Raw genomic sequence first — 15890 nt, 5'->3', positions numbered from 1 at the left:
ATATGCCCTGATATCAAGTCGTCATGGTATGCCTTTACGACGCGTTCCCGAAAGGAACGTGGGACGCACAGGCGACGATACTGTTTACCATTTTTAATGGTTTGTAAGCATAGTCGCCCATTGAATAGACAGAAGTTTTTTAACGTTGCACAACCTGCTTCCAACTGGTCCATCAGACGACGCCACCGCGGGACCCGACGCTGCTCCGCAACGAATTCTTCCTCCGGTCCAAAATCCACCGATCTGCCACTCCCCACAAGTCCAATGGCCACACAGCGATCTTCTTCTTGGTCTTCGGTCACGGGTAAAGGGCATCGCGAGAGGCAATCTGTGTTGTCATGGAGTTTTCCGCTTCTATACCGGATTTCGATGTCATACTCCTGTATCGACAAGCTCCAACGGGCTAGCCGTCCAGCGAGATCTCGTTTGGTTAACAACCAACACAGCGCCTGGTGGTCTGTAACTACCACGATCTTGCATCCCAATACATAACCTTTAAATTTTTTAAAGGCCCAAACCAAGGCCAGGCATTCTTTCTCGGTGATGCTGTAGTTTATTTCGGAGCTGCTTAACAGGCGGCTGGCATAGGCCAACGGATGTTCTTGCCCTTCCACTCGTTGTGCCAATACCGCACCAATGCCGTAGCCACAGGCATCGGGAATGATTTCCATTGGTAGGTCATAATTCGGATGAGCCAGGACTGGGGCTGCAAGCAGCGCTTGCTTCAGTGTGTTGAAGCTGGACTCCTGGTCAGGACCCCAATCAAACACTGCATCCTTTTTGGTTAACAAAATTAACGGGCGTGCAATTATAGAAAAATCTTTGATGTGTGGATGATAATAAGAGCACAGGCCAAGATAGCTCTGTACTTTCTTCACTTTAAGAGCCACCGTCTTTCCTTCGTTGCACGGTGGGAACTCCTTTACCGCTGCTAATTTGTCCGGGTCTGGACGAATACCATCCGCATCCACTACATGACCTAATACTTTCAAACTGGTTTCCGCAAAATGACATTTGGACACCTTCAACTTAAGGCCCGCTTTCTTTAAACTCTCCAATACCAACCTTAGTCGTTCGACATGGAGGTCGATTGTTGACGAGTACACTATAACATCATCCAAGTAGACGAGGCACGCTGTCCATCGAAGTCCGGCCAGTATAATATCCATGGACCGCTGGAATGAACTGGGACCGTTCGATAGGCCAAATGGGAGTACCTTGAACTGGTACAACCCATCAGCCGTAATGAAGGCAGTCTTGTGACGGTCCTCGTCTCTCACCGGAATCTGATGATATCCGGCTTGTAAGTCGAGGATGGAAAAAAATTCTGCTCCTTCCAATCGACTCAGCACATCCGCAATTCTTGGTAGAGGATAAACATCCCGTACCGTGACTGAATTCAGCTTTCTGTAATCGACACAGAATCTCCATGTTCCATCCTTCTTTCTGATTAGCACCACCGGTGCGGACCACGAGCTGTCCGAAATTTCGATAATTCCCGCCTCTTCCAAACTTTTTACTTGTTCGTTCACGATGGTTCTAGCCTTCCACGCGCTGGCATACGGGGCCTGATGGATTGGCGGGGAATCTCCCGTTTCAATGTTATGTTCGGATATGTTGCAGCGGCCTACTTCCGAAGCGTTTGCCGCAAAACATTCCAAATTTCCTTCTAGCAATTGGAACATTTTTTCACGTTTGTCTTTCGGAATGCCATGATTGACTTGTTTTTTGAGGTCGTCTATGAGTGTCCTCCGCTGATTCACTTCTTCCTTTGTTGGTGGTCTGGTCATTGGGGAGTTCTCTTCTTTTGTCGTTAGGCCACAGCTCAGCACTTCTCCGTCGTAGCCACTGATGACTCCCAATGTCGTCCCCTTTGGAATCCACACGCTAGTCGACGTTAAATTGGCCAACGGGGTGAAATCCACTTTGGCTGCCAGTAACGCGTGTCCCACCGACACTCTCTTGGTTTGTAGAAGTTTTCCTGATGGTTCGAAACAAAAGTTCTCCGCCTGTAAAGCTGGCGCTACTGTCATCACATTGGCCACTGAGAAAGAAGGGATTGTTACATCAGCGTTGGTAATCAATTTAACCGACCGTGTTTGGTGATCTGTCCGCTGCGATGTAATGGCTGCAAGAGGCTGATCTCCAAAAGTAATTGAGGCCTTCGGCTCTCGATAATCGATTTGTACTTTGCCATACTGTTTCAGGAAATCATTGCCCAAAATCAAATCAATTCCGTCCATCCCAAATACCACCGCTTCGCCAGTTGCTGTTCCCATTTTGTGGTTGACCGAAATGGTGGCTGCTCCCATCAACGTTGCTTGTTCTCCATTAGCCATCACCACCCGCGGTCCGTCCCATGGACGCAGCACGAACTGGGATGCACGTAGCAGCTCCAGTGATATAACTGTCAGTGCTGCCCCTGTGTCGACGACTGCCATTACTTGCCGTGTTCCACAAGTGACTTCTTCTCTGATCAGCTTGCTGAAATCTAGTCTAAGGATAGGTTGCTCCTTTATCTCCTCCTGTGTTGATGAATCTGCAGTCGTCTCGGCTAGCTGGGACACGATGTTGATTGGCGCGGGAGGACCCAACGGCCCTCTCTGTGGGCCAGGAGGACCTGAGTAGGATCGTTGTCGGAAACGAGCAGATTGCGGATTTTCCCAACAATTCCGGGCCATATGCCCCGTTCCGTTACAACAGTAACATTTGAGTACTCCGTTATTGTTTCTGTAGATTCTCTCCGACTCTCCCCACGTAACTGTCTTCTCGTTTCCTGGTCTCTTCGGAGGTGGAGTTGCTTGAATCTTCAAACTTTCTACCGCACCTTGCAGTTCTTTAATTACTTTCCATAATTCCGTATCAGCCACAGTTGGAGCTGGTTTTGGAAGGGTCCGAATGAAATCAATTGGAACATCCGCCACTCTGGTTGCTGCCACCCCGAGCACTGCGTCCGGCCAGTTTCGTCTATTGGCCAAGAGCTTGGCATCAGTAAACCGTTTCGCCGCCTCTAAAAATTCTTCGCCTGTTTTGGGTTGTAACGGGTACAATTTTTCGACCAACGAGGGCCGTAATCCCCCAAAAAGATAGTCGACTTTGGTGGTTTCCGCCATTGTTGGATCCACCACCCTACAAAGATCAATAACATCGTAATAGTAGTTAGTTGTCGCTTCTTCGATACCTTGAACCCGGTTCCGCAAGCGTGTTTCCTGGAACAGCTTGTAGTTTTGTTGCTGAAATTCTTTCAAAAACAGTGTTCTGACTCCAGTTACTGCCGGAAGATCAGCTGCGTTGAGGCCAACCCCCGGTCGTATGGGTAAATCACGCCACTCCGTCGGAAGTGTGGAGCACAGGTACCATTTTCTTGCCGCTCCATCCAGATACATGCTGAAATTCGCCCTTAGCTCCGTATCGCCCCATTGATTGTACGCTCCCGTTGACTCGTAACGCTCAAGCCAGTCGAAGGCGTCATCTTCCGGCGTTGCCTTAAAGACCTTGGGACTCAAAAACTTTATCTGAGGAGGCATAATGCCAGTACCTGAATCACTATCGGTATCTGCAAATAACTGCTCCTCGTCAGTGCTATCCCCGTTTTCCTCTTCTTCGCTTTCTTCGCTACTTTCGTGTGCGTCGTCAATACTCTTGTCTACGTTAGATTCTTCAAGATCTTTCGCAGTACTCTCCAACTCGTCGTCTTCACTCTTTTCGCTACCTTCTTTAACTGCCTCAATACTCTTGTCTACGTAAGATTCTTCAAGATCTTTCGCAGTACTCTCCAACCTTTTTTCAGCCTGGATTACCCGCTGCCCACTTCCCACTACGTCCTCTGTGCTGTCCGGCTCAACAGTTTTTCCTTCCAGATGCTGTTCCGGTACCGGGCGCGTAGATGGAGGCAAAGGGTGTAAACGTCTGCTCGGATCCCTTGGACAACTAGGCCAACGTCGATTCGATGACTTTCTCATTTACCTCCGGCAAAAAAAAAATGATTAATGTCTTTCTGCATTACAATACCTCAAAATCTTGTCACAGCAATAAACGATTTCCTTGAGAGAAAGCTAATAGAAACCAAATAGTCTTACCCACTGTCAGCCGAAAACGTGGCTCCGTATCCAACAATTTAAGATTTGGCACAACCCGTTGGTTAAACCGCTTGTGGTAGAGCCCCTAAACGATTTTCGCCTCTGACAATGAATAATACTATAAGATAAACTTCCTTGCCTTGTCTCCTTAGTAATGCTGCATCTCCACCATTTGTTACACTTGGGGGTGATGTGTAACACGAGTGTATTAGGACGTCCACACGGTAAGACGTCAAGTAAGAACATTCCATTCAAGAGACACTACACCGCCTATTTATGGTAGGTGAACAGCAAGGTTGAATCATCGAGTGCTTTCGCCCTTGCTGTTTCTACGAACAATCGAAATAACCCGTATGACTTATTACTGAGCAAGGTCGGTTGTACGAGTACATCCGCCCTTGCATGTTTCTACAAAAGAAGAAGATACCCTTAACCATTTACTACAAAGCAAGGCCGAAGGTTCGAGTACATTCGCCCTTGCTTGTTTCCCTGAAGCGTTAGAGAAGGTGCAAGCGTCCTGTGATGCTACCGCAACATTCAGACAAAACAAGGTCGAATGTACTCGTACATTCGCCCTTGCTTGTTTCCAAGAAGGAGGTGAGTGTGGGGTGTGTCTCACGCGTGTGTCACGTGATCTCCACGTGACAATATAAGAATATAATTATACCTTTCTCGACAAGTTTTCCAGCCGAATCTATAAATTCCATCGTTCTCTTCACGAGCAGTCGGCCCTTTTCTAAAAGTAATATATTTATTCATTTTAAATGACAGCAGGCCGCCATTAAAAACGAAAATGACAACAAACGAGAAAAAACAAAACAATTGCCGGTTCAAATGTGACGGCGGCTGCTGAGATTTTGGGGGGTAGGAGCTAGGGGCCTACCCACCACTGCGTGGCTTGAAAGGATGGTCACGTGTCCATTCTACTGAGCCAATGAAAACCCTGGAAATGGTGCCGTTTTCTGGTACGGACCTCTCCGTACGTACGTGGAGACCATGTTGGTTCGTCCAGTTTGAACGTTTGTTAAACAAACTGTTTGCTCATCGATATAACTAACTTGCTCTACTTAATTACTCACAGCCTCAGTCGTCAGTTTTTCCGGAAGAGCAAATGGTTTCCGGGTTTCTGTGTGGCGAATTGGCGTCCAGGCCATACATATGTAGTGAGACCATGTTGACAGCCTCACACGGCCTTTGGAAAAACCAGTCCGTTGCCAGGCGACGCACAAAGCCACGCCTTGAAAACCACTTCGCGGCCTGATTTTTCCCTATCTTCATGACCGACGCGCCATCTCTCTGAAAAAAAATCTCCCAAAACTTCGAGTCGCTCTTAGATTGCTCCGCGTTCCTTTATCGTTAAGCCGATAATTGACACGACCCCTTCGTTAATCTCCGCGTTATTTCCTCTACAACATGACGTCAAGTTTTGCGCCACAGCATCTAAAATAAGAAAACGTATAAAAGATACGTGCGAGACCCTGAAATCGACTCGAATGGGCCGACTAAACTGCTCCGCACTCCTTTGCCATTCAGCCGATAAAAACGGGAACTCGACCGGGAGCTGCTGCGTTATTTCCCCTACAAAAGGAAACCAATCTCAGCGGCACAGCATCTAAAATAAAAAACCAACGAAAGATTAGTTCGGACACCCCTGAAATCGCCGCGCCATCAGCGCCATCTCTGGGGTAAAGTCTCAGAAAAAGTGTCGGTCGATCCACCGGTCGTTGTACAAGGGTAGGGGTGCCTGTATCAGGGGGTTGGGAAATTCGAGTTTTGATAGAATCCCTATCGGAAAATTCCAGATTGGGATGCAACTGAAATTCCTTGCCAATTTTGGATCAAGTTTTATCAAAGTGTTGGAGAGATTAACGCTCACAGGCAATTCACGAACTTGTACGTCAATCAATTAAACTGTGACGTTACGTTCAGTTTCGATGAGATCAATGAAGACGAGCCGATCGGTGGTCATGTCATCCTTTTGTCGGCCAGGAGCTCCGTCTTCGCTGCCATGTTCCACGGCGGAATGCAAGAAACGAGTACGAGAAAAGTTTGCATCAAAGACATCAAACTGGATATTTTCAAACAATTGCTCCATTACATTTACTCTGGTCGAACATCGACAAAGTTGTCAGAGGAAAACGCCCAGCCTTTGTTTGTTGCGGCCGATATGTACGACATTGAGGACCTGAAAGACGAGTGTGTTCAGTTCTTGTTAACTTGCATCAAATTGGAGAACGCTATTAATCTAATGGCGTGGGTGCACGTCCATGAAGTTGATTCCCTTAAAGAAGCAGCACTCGCTTTCGTGGCATCACATTGAAAAGAAATATAACAACAAGATGATTGGGAGAGGCTGATCAAGAATTATCCAGATCTTTGTTTGTTAGCCACTCAAAGCATGTGGAAATAACACTCTCTGTCGGGCAGAGTATCTATATGTTGAAAATTAAATCAATTTCATTTCGCGAAATTAAACCAATTTCGTCGGCATGTTTGACCGTGAATAACTTTTGTACGTGAATTCGGATCGCACTACGAATGGGAAAATGACATATTAAGCCGGGCAGGAGCAGCTGGACCGTGAAATTCGCGTGAAAATCGGACATGCCGAAACCGGCCGAGTCAGCTACCGGAAGGAGCGGTCGCACGGCTCCTCATCGGGTATCGCTGGATAGAGCGCAATCACGCGATCGCAGCTGTCGAAAAATTTTCTCTATCCGACGCACCGTTCAGCTGCTATGAATTTTTGAAAATTAATTCCGAACGCGGCTGCGCTTTTGACGTCGAATTCCTAGAATTGGCAGGTAGAGGCCCATCATCATTTTTCGAGCTTTAAAAATCGTTTGCGGCCGAACGGTGTATCCGATCACGGCGGGACCTTCACCATCGGAACGAGCTCGACGAGCCGCATCCATTGATACCGGTCTCGTGATCATTCGTGACCGAAAAAATATTTGGATAGAAAAAATCCCATGGGGGTTGGACGCAATGGGATAGACGAGCCAGGCACTTGTGGGAGTCGGGGAATTGGTGTGAACGGGAAAAAAAAATCATAACTCCCGAACGGTACGGTTGCTAACGCTGACATTCATATTGCCGGAATCAGCGTGAGCCAACGCATCGAACGGTGCCCAACCCGTCATGATTAAAAAATATAAAAAATACAAGAAGGAAAGAAGGTCAGCTGGGGGTCAAGTAATTAACCAGCGCCTTACTGCTCCATTTTCCAAGAAAACGAAAGAAAAATTTACAAACATACACACCAATCTCAACAGCGGATCGTCGAACGCACCTGCAATAGTCACCGATGAACGCCGCTCGTTTTCACAATCATTTTTTTTCACAATTCTAGATTTAATTTACACGAAGGTATAGTGCTATGCAATTCTTGTCCCTGAGTGTAAATATTGAAATACTTTAGTATTTTAATATTACCGAAGGTATTACCGGATTTATGCCCCGAAAAATAACAATACGGGAAAAAAAAAGCATACATAAGGAAAAAAAAAAGAGGAGGAAAGATAAGGGGGAGGAAAGGGGGAGGGACAAGGGAGAGGGACGAGGACGGAATACTAAAGTATTTCAATATTTACACTCAGGGACAAGAAGTGCATAGCACAATACCTTCGTGTAAATAAGCTCCATTACCGATACAGCGATATACCACTTGATATCAATCACTGTCAAATGTTCAAGGTGCAAAAAATTAATCTGGAATTGTGAAACAAAATGATGGTGAAAACGAGCCGCGTTCATCGGTGGCTATTGCAGGTGCCTGCGACGATCCGCTGCCGAGATTGGCGTGTATCTTTGTAAACTTTTCTTTGGTTTTCTTGGAAAATGGAGCAGTGAGGCCCTGGTTAATTGCTTGACCCCCTGCTGACCTTCTTTCCTTCTTGTATTTTTTATATTTTTTAATCATGACGGATTCGGCACCGTTCGATGCGTTGGCTCACGCTGATTCCGGCAGTATGAATTTCAGCGCTACCAACGGTACCGTTCGGGAGTTATGATTTTTTCCCCGTTCACACCAATTCCCCGACTCCCACAAGTGCCTGGCTCCTCTATCCCATTGCGTCCAACCCCCATGGGATTTTTTCCATCCCAATAGTTTTTCGGTCACGAATGATCACGAGACAGATATCATTAAATGCGGCTCGTCGAGTTCGTTCCGATGGTGCAGGTCCCGCCGTGATCGGATCCACCGTTCGGCCGCAGACGATTTTTAAAGCTCGAAAAATGATGATGGGCCTCTACCTGCCAATTCTAGGAATTCGACGTCGCGCAACAATAAGCAAGAACCTTTGGTGAACTCAAGAGCCGAGAGTTTACGTTTGGCTATCGCAAATGGTGCACTAGCTAAATCCCTAATCATACACTGGAAAACACCATTACATTGCGTCTTAGGAAAAAGTAACGACAGCTCAAAGTCTTCAACCAAACCCACTCCTATTACTTACCGGAAATAGAACACAGCAACTATTTAAAAACAAATAATTACTTTTCACTAGTTGTTGTTGTTTTATACTAGGTAAAGAATTTTTTATTTTTTCTCCATTGCACATAACAACTGTTATGGACCTTCCATGTTCGTCGTATTGCAATACAATATCATAAGTGAAGGAGAAACAAGGACATTCATCATAGTGCGTGGGACAATCAGAGCCGGATTTTTTTTTAAATAATGTGTTCAGTGGTACAGGCAAGATAGAACGCCGATCCTCGTTCTGCATTCTGAATTGTCTGGGGGTGCAGCAGGCACATGGGGTGGCTTAGCCAACATGAAAATCTGAGTTTCATAACTGAAAAAATTGACAGAAATAAGAAATCGTCAGGTGTAAAAATGTCATACAAATTTACCTGTTACTCGTACTATCATGTACCGACCCAGTGTTGCCACAAGTGGCTTTCTGGAGCCATTTTGGCTTTTTTTTGGTTGCAAATTGGACGATTGGCTTTTCTAGTTTTTTTCTGGCTTTTTGGCTATTTCTGGCTTTTTCCGAATTTTTCCCATGATTTGGCTTCAAAATGGGCTTATTTTAGTTTTAGCGCATAAAATATTTGAAAACAAAAATTTGCAACGCTAACTGCAGTCGGTATAAAGCATTTGCGCATAGCCGTCTACAGTAACGGCCAGGAAACGGGGTATTTCTGTGTATTTGGGATGGAACTTGCGTCCTCCCACCCACCCACAGGCACCTTGGGGCATTCGAACTCAATAGTCGAACAATTGACCACAAGTGCTGCGACTTGTGGTCAATTTTCAATAGGACTTTTTCCACAATTTCTTTACAAGTTTTAGACCCCACACAGAACGCACTATTCTGCTGCCTGACACTAGCGTTGCAAATTTAGTTTTTTTTTAACTCAATAAAACAAAATTAAATAATTGGGTTTTTAAAAAAACGGAATAAAACTAAATCAATATTGGATTTTTTTCTGAAAAATAGATAATTAACTAGATAATATTTGGTTATTTATTGGGTTTTATTGGGTATTAACACTAAATAATAATTAAATAATAAACTCGATAAATTTTTTTCACTTCTTTGTCTTTTATTTATGGAAAAAAAACATTTTAGCAACAGTTCTTAGTTATTAATTCTCAATATTTTGAGTATTTTAAGTTAATCCAATAGTACAATTGAAAAAAAAACAAAAAAAAATAATTTAAACTTGAAAACAGTAAAATGATTGGTAGTGATAACTGAAAAGTTGATTCGACTTACAAGTCCTTAAATAGTTCCCTGTAGTTATATTTGGCGCAAGCCTCAGATTCGAGTAATTTTGGGCCTATGTTTCCTCGATTTCCATCGGTACTCAGCCCAGCCCCAGAAAAAAGCCGTTCAGTTGAGGCCGATGTGGCCGGCTAAAAAGTCGAATGCAGTTTTGCTTAAGTATGGAAATCGCAATGAATTTTGAACCCAGAAGTGTGATGGATCTTCCTGGCTCAGAGTCAGATCAGTTGCATTCAAATTTTTATCCAAATACGAAAAGTATTCTTCCAATTATTTTTCGATTTCTTCTTTGAGTAACTCCTGTTGAGATTTGGAAGAAGAATCAGTCATAACAATGCGTCTTTTTTTACAAAGTGCCTGTTGAGCAGCGATTTTCTGTTCTTCCTTTTTATTTGAAGTATGCAATCCATCAGAAACAGAAGTTTTGCCTTCTGTGGATGTAACTGTAGATGTAGACGAACTGAGGTTCTCTCTGATTGAAGTTATAGATGTAGATGGCGACAACAAATGCATCTTCAAACGTTGTTTACCAGTTACTAAAATTATCGAGTTTTCAATCGAGTTTCTCATAAAAAAAGTGAATACTCGATAAAAATAATAGGGTAAAAAAAAAACGAAATTAAATAAAACTAAATAAAACTAAATAAAACTAAATAAACCAAATAAAACCAAATAACAAGATAAAACCAGATATCGGCAAAACTAGATTTGCAACGCTACCTGACACTCTGTCTGGCCAGGTCTGAGACAGTGATAAGTGATACTCTGTCTGACCTCTGATGTCTCAAATTGAATCCAAGTGGCAATCCTAACCAGGAAAACTAAGAATACGCAAAAAATACTGATCTTACTACTAGCTTTAATAGTTATTTTTATTTGTGAGACAGTGGCTTTAAAGTGGCTTTTTTTTACATTTCAAGTGGCTTTATTTGCCCAATTTTGCACCTTTTTTGGCTTTAGAGAAAATTATTTGTGGCAACACTGTACCGACCATCAATTGTGAAGTCAAGGATTAATCTCGGCTAACCAATCGTAAGTATTACTTTAGTCTCTCGAATGGGATATCCTTTCCGGATGTTAGCAATGGCAACAATCAATTCTCGTAGGAAGAGTTTGGTAGTTACCAGGATTAGTTTGATGGCTTTACCCTCACGCCAAAACGTCGAGCCTCGTTCTGCATTCTGAATTGTCTGGGGGTACGGCAGGCACATGGGGTGGCTCAGCCAACCGGAAAATCTGAGTTCTATACACAGTTAAAAGTAATATGTACACTTAACCCCACTTGCAAGTGGGGTAAATGGAAGTACCCACTTGGAAACCAGGAAACTTTTTGAAAGATACTTGTTTACCTTTCCACAACACCCCCCTCCCCGTATTACAACTGTAGAACAAGAAGCAGACGTTTTTCTAAGTAAATTTCTTTTTCCTTATGAATAAGTCCTTTAGCATAATCAGATAACTTAAAAAGACTAATAGTGTCAAATAACTCATTACCGACATCACAAACTACACTACTCATGACATAAAAAACGAAAACAGTTTGACAGTACAGTCACTAGTCACAGTCAATCACTTTACGTCTGCTACGGTACATTGTAAACAAGTACCTTTCAAAAAGTTTCCTGGAAAAATAACAGCTTTTTTGGAGATAAAATTTTTTGTATTATATCAGCACAGAGGTATAGTACACGATTCCAAAAGATTTTGTAATAAAACTAACTACAACTTAATTAAATATATTATTTTTCATTTCCCTCCTATAGGGCCCGAGAGGACAAATACCGCAGGTCGGAATTCAGCCTTGGCAACTCAGCATCCGATCTTGGTCTATTATGAGATAAACACGCTGCTTTTTAATTGGAAATCATTAGACAGCATCAGAAGAATTACCCAAATTTTTTGAGGCAATGTTGTCTAGCATGTTAGCAAAAGATTGATTTGAAGGGTTAATTGTGTAACAACTTTCCCCTAACAATATTTGGAAGACAAACTGTTCAAAAAAAAGATAAAATTTGTCTAGATGTGGGAATTCCAATCTAAACACAAAAAAAGAGGTGAAGAGGACATTGAATGCCCTTGAGCAATCGCTGCCAAGGGGAATAACAATAAAGTCCAATATCAGGTTAAAAGACAACGGGTGCTCTAGGGATCCAACAACAATAAGGAAGGGCTGCTTATGATGGACAACATCCTTCGCCTTAGCGATCGCTGAAATCGATGCATTTTCCTGTTGATGTAATATAAATATTTCGTCAGATTATGTTGGAATAAAAACTTCATTACTTTTTGTTACCTTCACAAAGTGAAATAGGCGATCCAGTTTGGAATCGAAAGATGCTTTTTTAACGTTATACACTGCTGGCATAAGTTGCAAACATAAAATGAGGGAATTCCTGGAATCTAAAATAAGTTAAAAAAAATCATTTCAATGTTATTAAATTTAGTTACTCGTGTATTTACCATCAGATGACTTGGGAACGTTCTTGTTTCCGCTTTTAGCCAAAAACCGAAGAGGAGCAGAAAATCTATCCAAAAATCGGCTTTTGAATGAAAAATGTTTATCAGGATATTTTTGATGGAAGTCACGAAGAATCTGAAATTACCACAAAAATATGTTGTAGAATGTTACCAAACGTTACATGAAATATTCAAGCATACCAAAGATCCTTCATCACAATCCATGAACCTTGGGTACTCCACAAGGATTTCAGATACGCATTTAAATCGAAATGTGCTCTCCCGATCGCGGAAGTCAAAGGTTTTTTCCATGTATTCAACAATTTTGGCTTTATTGTTGACTGAAAATACATGAACTTTCATCCATTCCACCTAATCAACAAAAAACGAGATGATCAACAGGCTAAATATTATGATAAAGACTAAAACACATATAAAGCATTTACCATTGATTTCATAATTTCCTCATCAAAGACGTCAGCAGCAGGTAGTTTCTACTCGGGTACTACACCCTTTTTAATTTTCTTTATTCTCTTCTTCTTTTCACCAGCAATTCCATCCAATTCCTTGTTCTTTGATAAACCGTTAGGTTTTCTCTTCCTAATTCCCTCTTTTCTTCTTATTTCTTTGATTCTATTTTCAATGAAACCACCAGCTACTGGGTGATAGAAAACGTCGTGATTGAAAGACACACCACCATCTTGATCTGTGTGCTTTGTTGCTAGGCATGGGAAACTCTTTATAATTGCAGCTGCGTACATGTGTTTGGTATTCACTGATGGGTAATGTTTTTGTTGGTTACACTCTATCATGTGATTACACACAATGTTGACTATCTCGATGCGTTCACTGTGGGTCACGAAATCCTGGTTTCTTTCAATGTAGTTCAAAACAATTGCTTTCCCTTTCTGGCTACATTTGAGAATTTCCATTACATTTGGTGCACCCTGTATAAATTGCGTGTTAGTCTTTTTGTCATCTTAAACATGGAATAATTGTAAAAACCTGTTCAGCAGTCGATTCCTGTGATTCACTTGTAGACGGAACTGGGATTTCAGACGTAGAAGTAGACAGAATTCCAATGCGAAGAGTAGTTCCAGTTTCATTTGGCTCATTTATTATTGTATGATTTCCAGCAATGGCGTCAGCAGAGCGTAACTTTTCCAATAGTTTCCGCAATTTAGAAGCTGGGCCAATTTTGAAGCCCATGCTTGCTACTTCCACGTCATTAAGAATAAGAAATGATTCCCCGTCGATTTCATTTCCTTTTGAGTAATAAAGGATTAAATTAGATTTGTATAATATTTCACGTAAGACAATATTCATGAATTTACCTTTCAGAATATTGGTTACATTTTCATCAAAGCCTTTGCTTTTCAAAAACACTTCTACATCGTCTATATTCCACATTTTGATTTCATCATTGGTTGCCTCCATTTTTTTAGCAATTGGTTTCAGTATTTCGGATATTCAGAGGTAGTCCGAGAAAAAAGGAAGACTAATAATGAAATATTGGAAAAATATTAAGTTAGTTGTCTATACAATGTGACGAGGGCTGACATATTTGTTTGAATCATTAGAAAAATTCAAAACAAAATCAAGCGGCTCAATCAAAATGCATGAAAGGATACTTAGAAATAGAAATTGTTCTTGGCTTTTCTTACCAGATTTGATGAATCCACTATGTAGTAAGGATATTAGTTGGAATCTTGATAGGGGATTCAATTCCAGAGCAGTAAATGGCGAGTTGATTCCACAAATTTAAAAAAAAGAAAATGTATTTACAGAAAAAAACTTGAAAAAATTCATTCCCTGTTGGAGGATGGATAGCGTCACAACAAGTCAACAACAGACTCACAGACTGAAATGTTGCCAAATTTCAAATTGAAGAGAAATTGCTCGAAGGCAAGAGCGCGAGGAGAAACAAAGGGTTTTACAAGTGTGTTGTACACTTGTGGATGGGTACACGGGAAATCGTTTATAAGTGGGCTTACACACTTTTAAAAAGTGTTGACGATGCCCACCAAACCTACACTATGAATGGGTACACTTAATAAGTAGGCTTAGGTGGGCAAGCCACTTTTAACTGTGTAACTATTATGAACCAACCATCAATTGTGAAGTCAAGGATTAAGCGTCAGCTGACCAATCGAATATATGACTTTATTCTCTCGAATGCGATATCTTTTCTGGTCGGTAGCAATGGCAACAACCAATTCTCGTAGGAACTGTTTGGTAGCTACCAGGATCAGTTTAATGGCTTTATCCTCACACCCATGATCGAAACCGACATCCCAAGCCGCCACTAGCATTCGACCGTGGGCGAGACCAGCGTCGGGTACGGTGAGATCTTGGCTACAGTAACGCACTTGAGGCTTTTCGATTGCACGAGGAATCTAAAGGTGGCAACAAAGAAACTGGATTTCCTGGTTAACATCGATTCTGGTTATGAAAAGAAACATAGTTAGCCAACCCTACTAAAAGGTAATACTCTGCAAAATTACATGAAAATTGATACCAAAGGGTTTGTTCTTTGGTTGAGCTTGTCTTGTTAGTGATTGGTTTGATTTTGCAAGACTTCACTTTTCTTTGATGTACTACTGTTGGTCTTATTTTGTCAACCCACGAAACAACAGTGGGTTTGTGTTTCACACCATGATAGACATACGGTGAAGGTTGGCATAAGCTGTGGCATTTTGTAACAATAACCAGTAGTAAATCATTGTGCCGATACACCTGGTCTCTTTTCAAGAACAATCTGGCTTGGTGGTCAAACTCTTCGTTCCTTGCCTAGAAACAAAAGACTATCAGTGTGGATGACAGGATAACACAAGTGGACATAGCCAACTTTCATGCAAAACCATGATTCAAAATGTGCAAAATAGCTAAACAAGGATGTAAGAGAAGAAATTTAGATTCAGAACAGCTACAACATCTCATTGGCTTTCTTACCTCTTCGATGATTCTCCCAACACGTTCTTTTCATTTTTTGTGGCTAGTTTTACGTCAAGCACACATCGTATTTAGCAAAATGCAACATGAAATGTACACTGAAATCCTAATTCGAGATATTGACATCGTTAACGGCTCCGGAAAATTAGAAAAAAAGCGACTAAAAATTTTTTCTATGCAACTCCGTTAGTGTTGTACGGACACCCGAACTTTTTCGATGGTGCTGATACATGACCGCCGTACGTTATCTGGCTTCAAATCTATGGTACAGTATCCTGCACAAAAATCCGAACACCGATTTAATTTTTTAAAGCCACCTATTGGCGGGGTAAAGGGTTTTTGTTTTTGTTTTTTTTTAAGAGGGAGGGTAGACGGGGTGATGGACACATAGGGCAGGGTTGGGTAAGTCTAGAAATTTTGTTTTTATGCCTTAAGGTATTACGCTTTAGGGCAAGTAACAGGTCGGGACATTTTTGCAACCCCCAGGGTGATGTGTTTTTTTAAAACGACAGTTGGAAATGTTGGATTTTGGCTGTGTAATATTCCTTACCCAAAATAAGTCAGAGAGCTGCCTGTGCACAATCATATCGATACCGATGGCATATGCGTAGAGCATCTTATTGCGACGCCGTAGATATCAGTGTTCGATTCCCGATAAGGAATT

The 15890-nt window shown here is 42.1% G+C and overlaps 2 protein-coding genes across 2 annotated transcripts; one reads left to right on the top strand and one right to left on the bottom strand.

Moving 5' to 3' along the window:
• The first annotated feature begins 5028 nt into the window (after positions 1–5028).
• LOC116928313 (speckle-type POZ protein B-like) lies at positions 5029–6489 on the top strand. Its single transcript, XM_045175076.1, is given in 2 exon segments — positions 5029–5058; positions 5860–6489. Coding segments are annotated over 2 exon segments (660 nt in total).
• A 5096-nt stretch (positions 6490–11585) lies between these two features.
• LOC123473835 lies at positions 11586–13755 on the bottom strand. Its single transcript, XM_045175322.1, has 8 exons — positions 13609–13755; positions 13280–13539; positions 12721–13221; positions 12476–12646; positions 12278–12410; positions 12111–12217; positions 11708–12044; positions 11586–11644 (listed from the first exon to the last, which is right to left on the bottom strand). Exons 3-8 carry the CDS (start codon positions 12730–12732, stop codon positions 11613–11615), a joined length of 792 nt encoding a protein of 263 aa, XP_045031257.1. The 5' UTR covers positions 12733–13221; positions 13280–13539; positions 13609–13755; the 3' UTR covers positions 11586–11612.
• Between the last annotated feature and the right edge of the window lie 2135 nt (positions 13756–15890).

This window comes from Daphnia magna, linkage group LG6 (genome assembly GCF_020631705.1).
Source record: "Daphnia magna isolate NIES linkage group LG6, ASM2063170v1.1, whole genome shotgun sequence".
Taxonomy (NCBI): Eukaryota; Metazoa; Arthropoda; class Branchiopoda; order Diplostraca; family Daphniidae; genus Daphnia; species Daphnia magna.
This window is presented reverse-complemented; position numbering and strand designations above follow the sequence as displayed.

Coding starts and splice junctions, on each gene's coding strand:
- LOC123473835 (XM_045175322.1), bottom strand. Junction 12,218..12,277: donor CGTTCCCAAGTCATCTGATG/GTAAATACACGA, acceptor AACTTATTTTAG/ATTCCAGGAATTCCCTCATT. Junction 12,045..12,110: donor GCCTATTTCACTTTGTGAAG/GTAACAAAAAGT, acceptor TTACATCAACAG/GAAAATGCATCGATTTCAGC.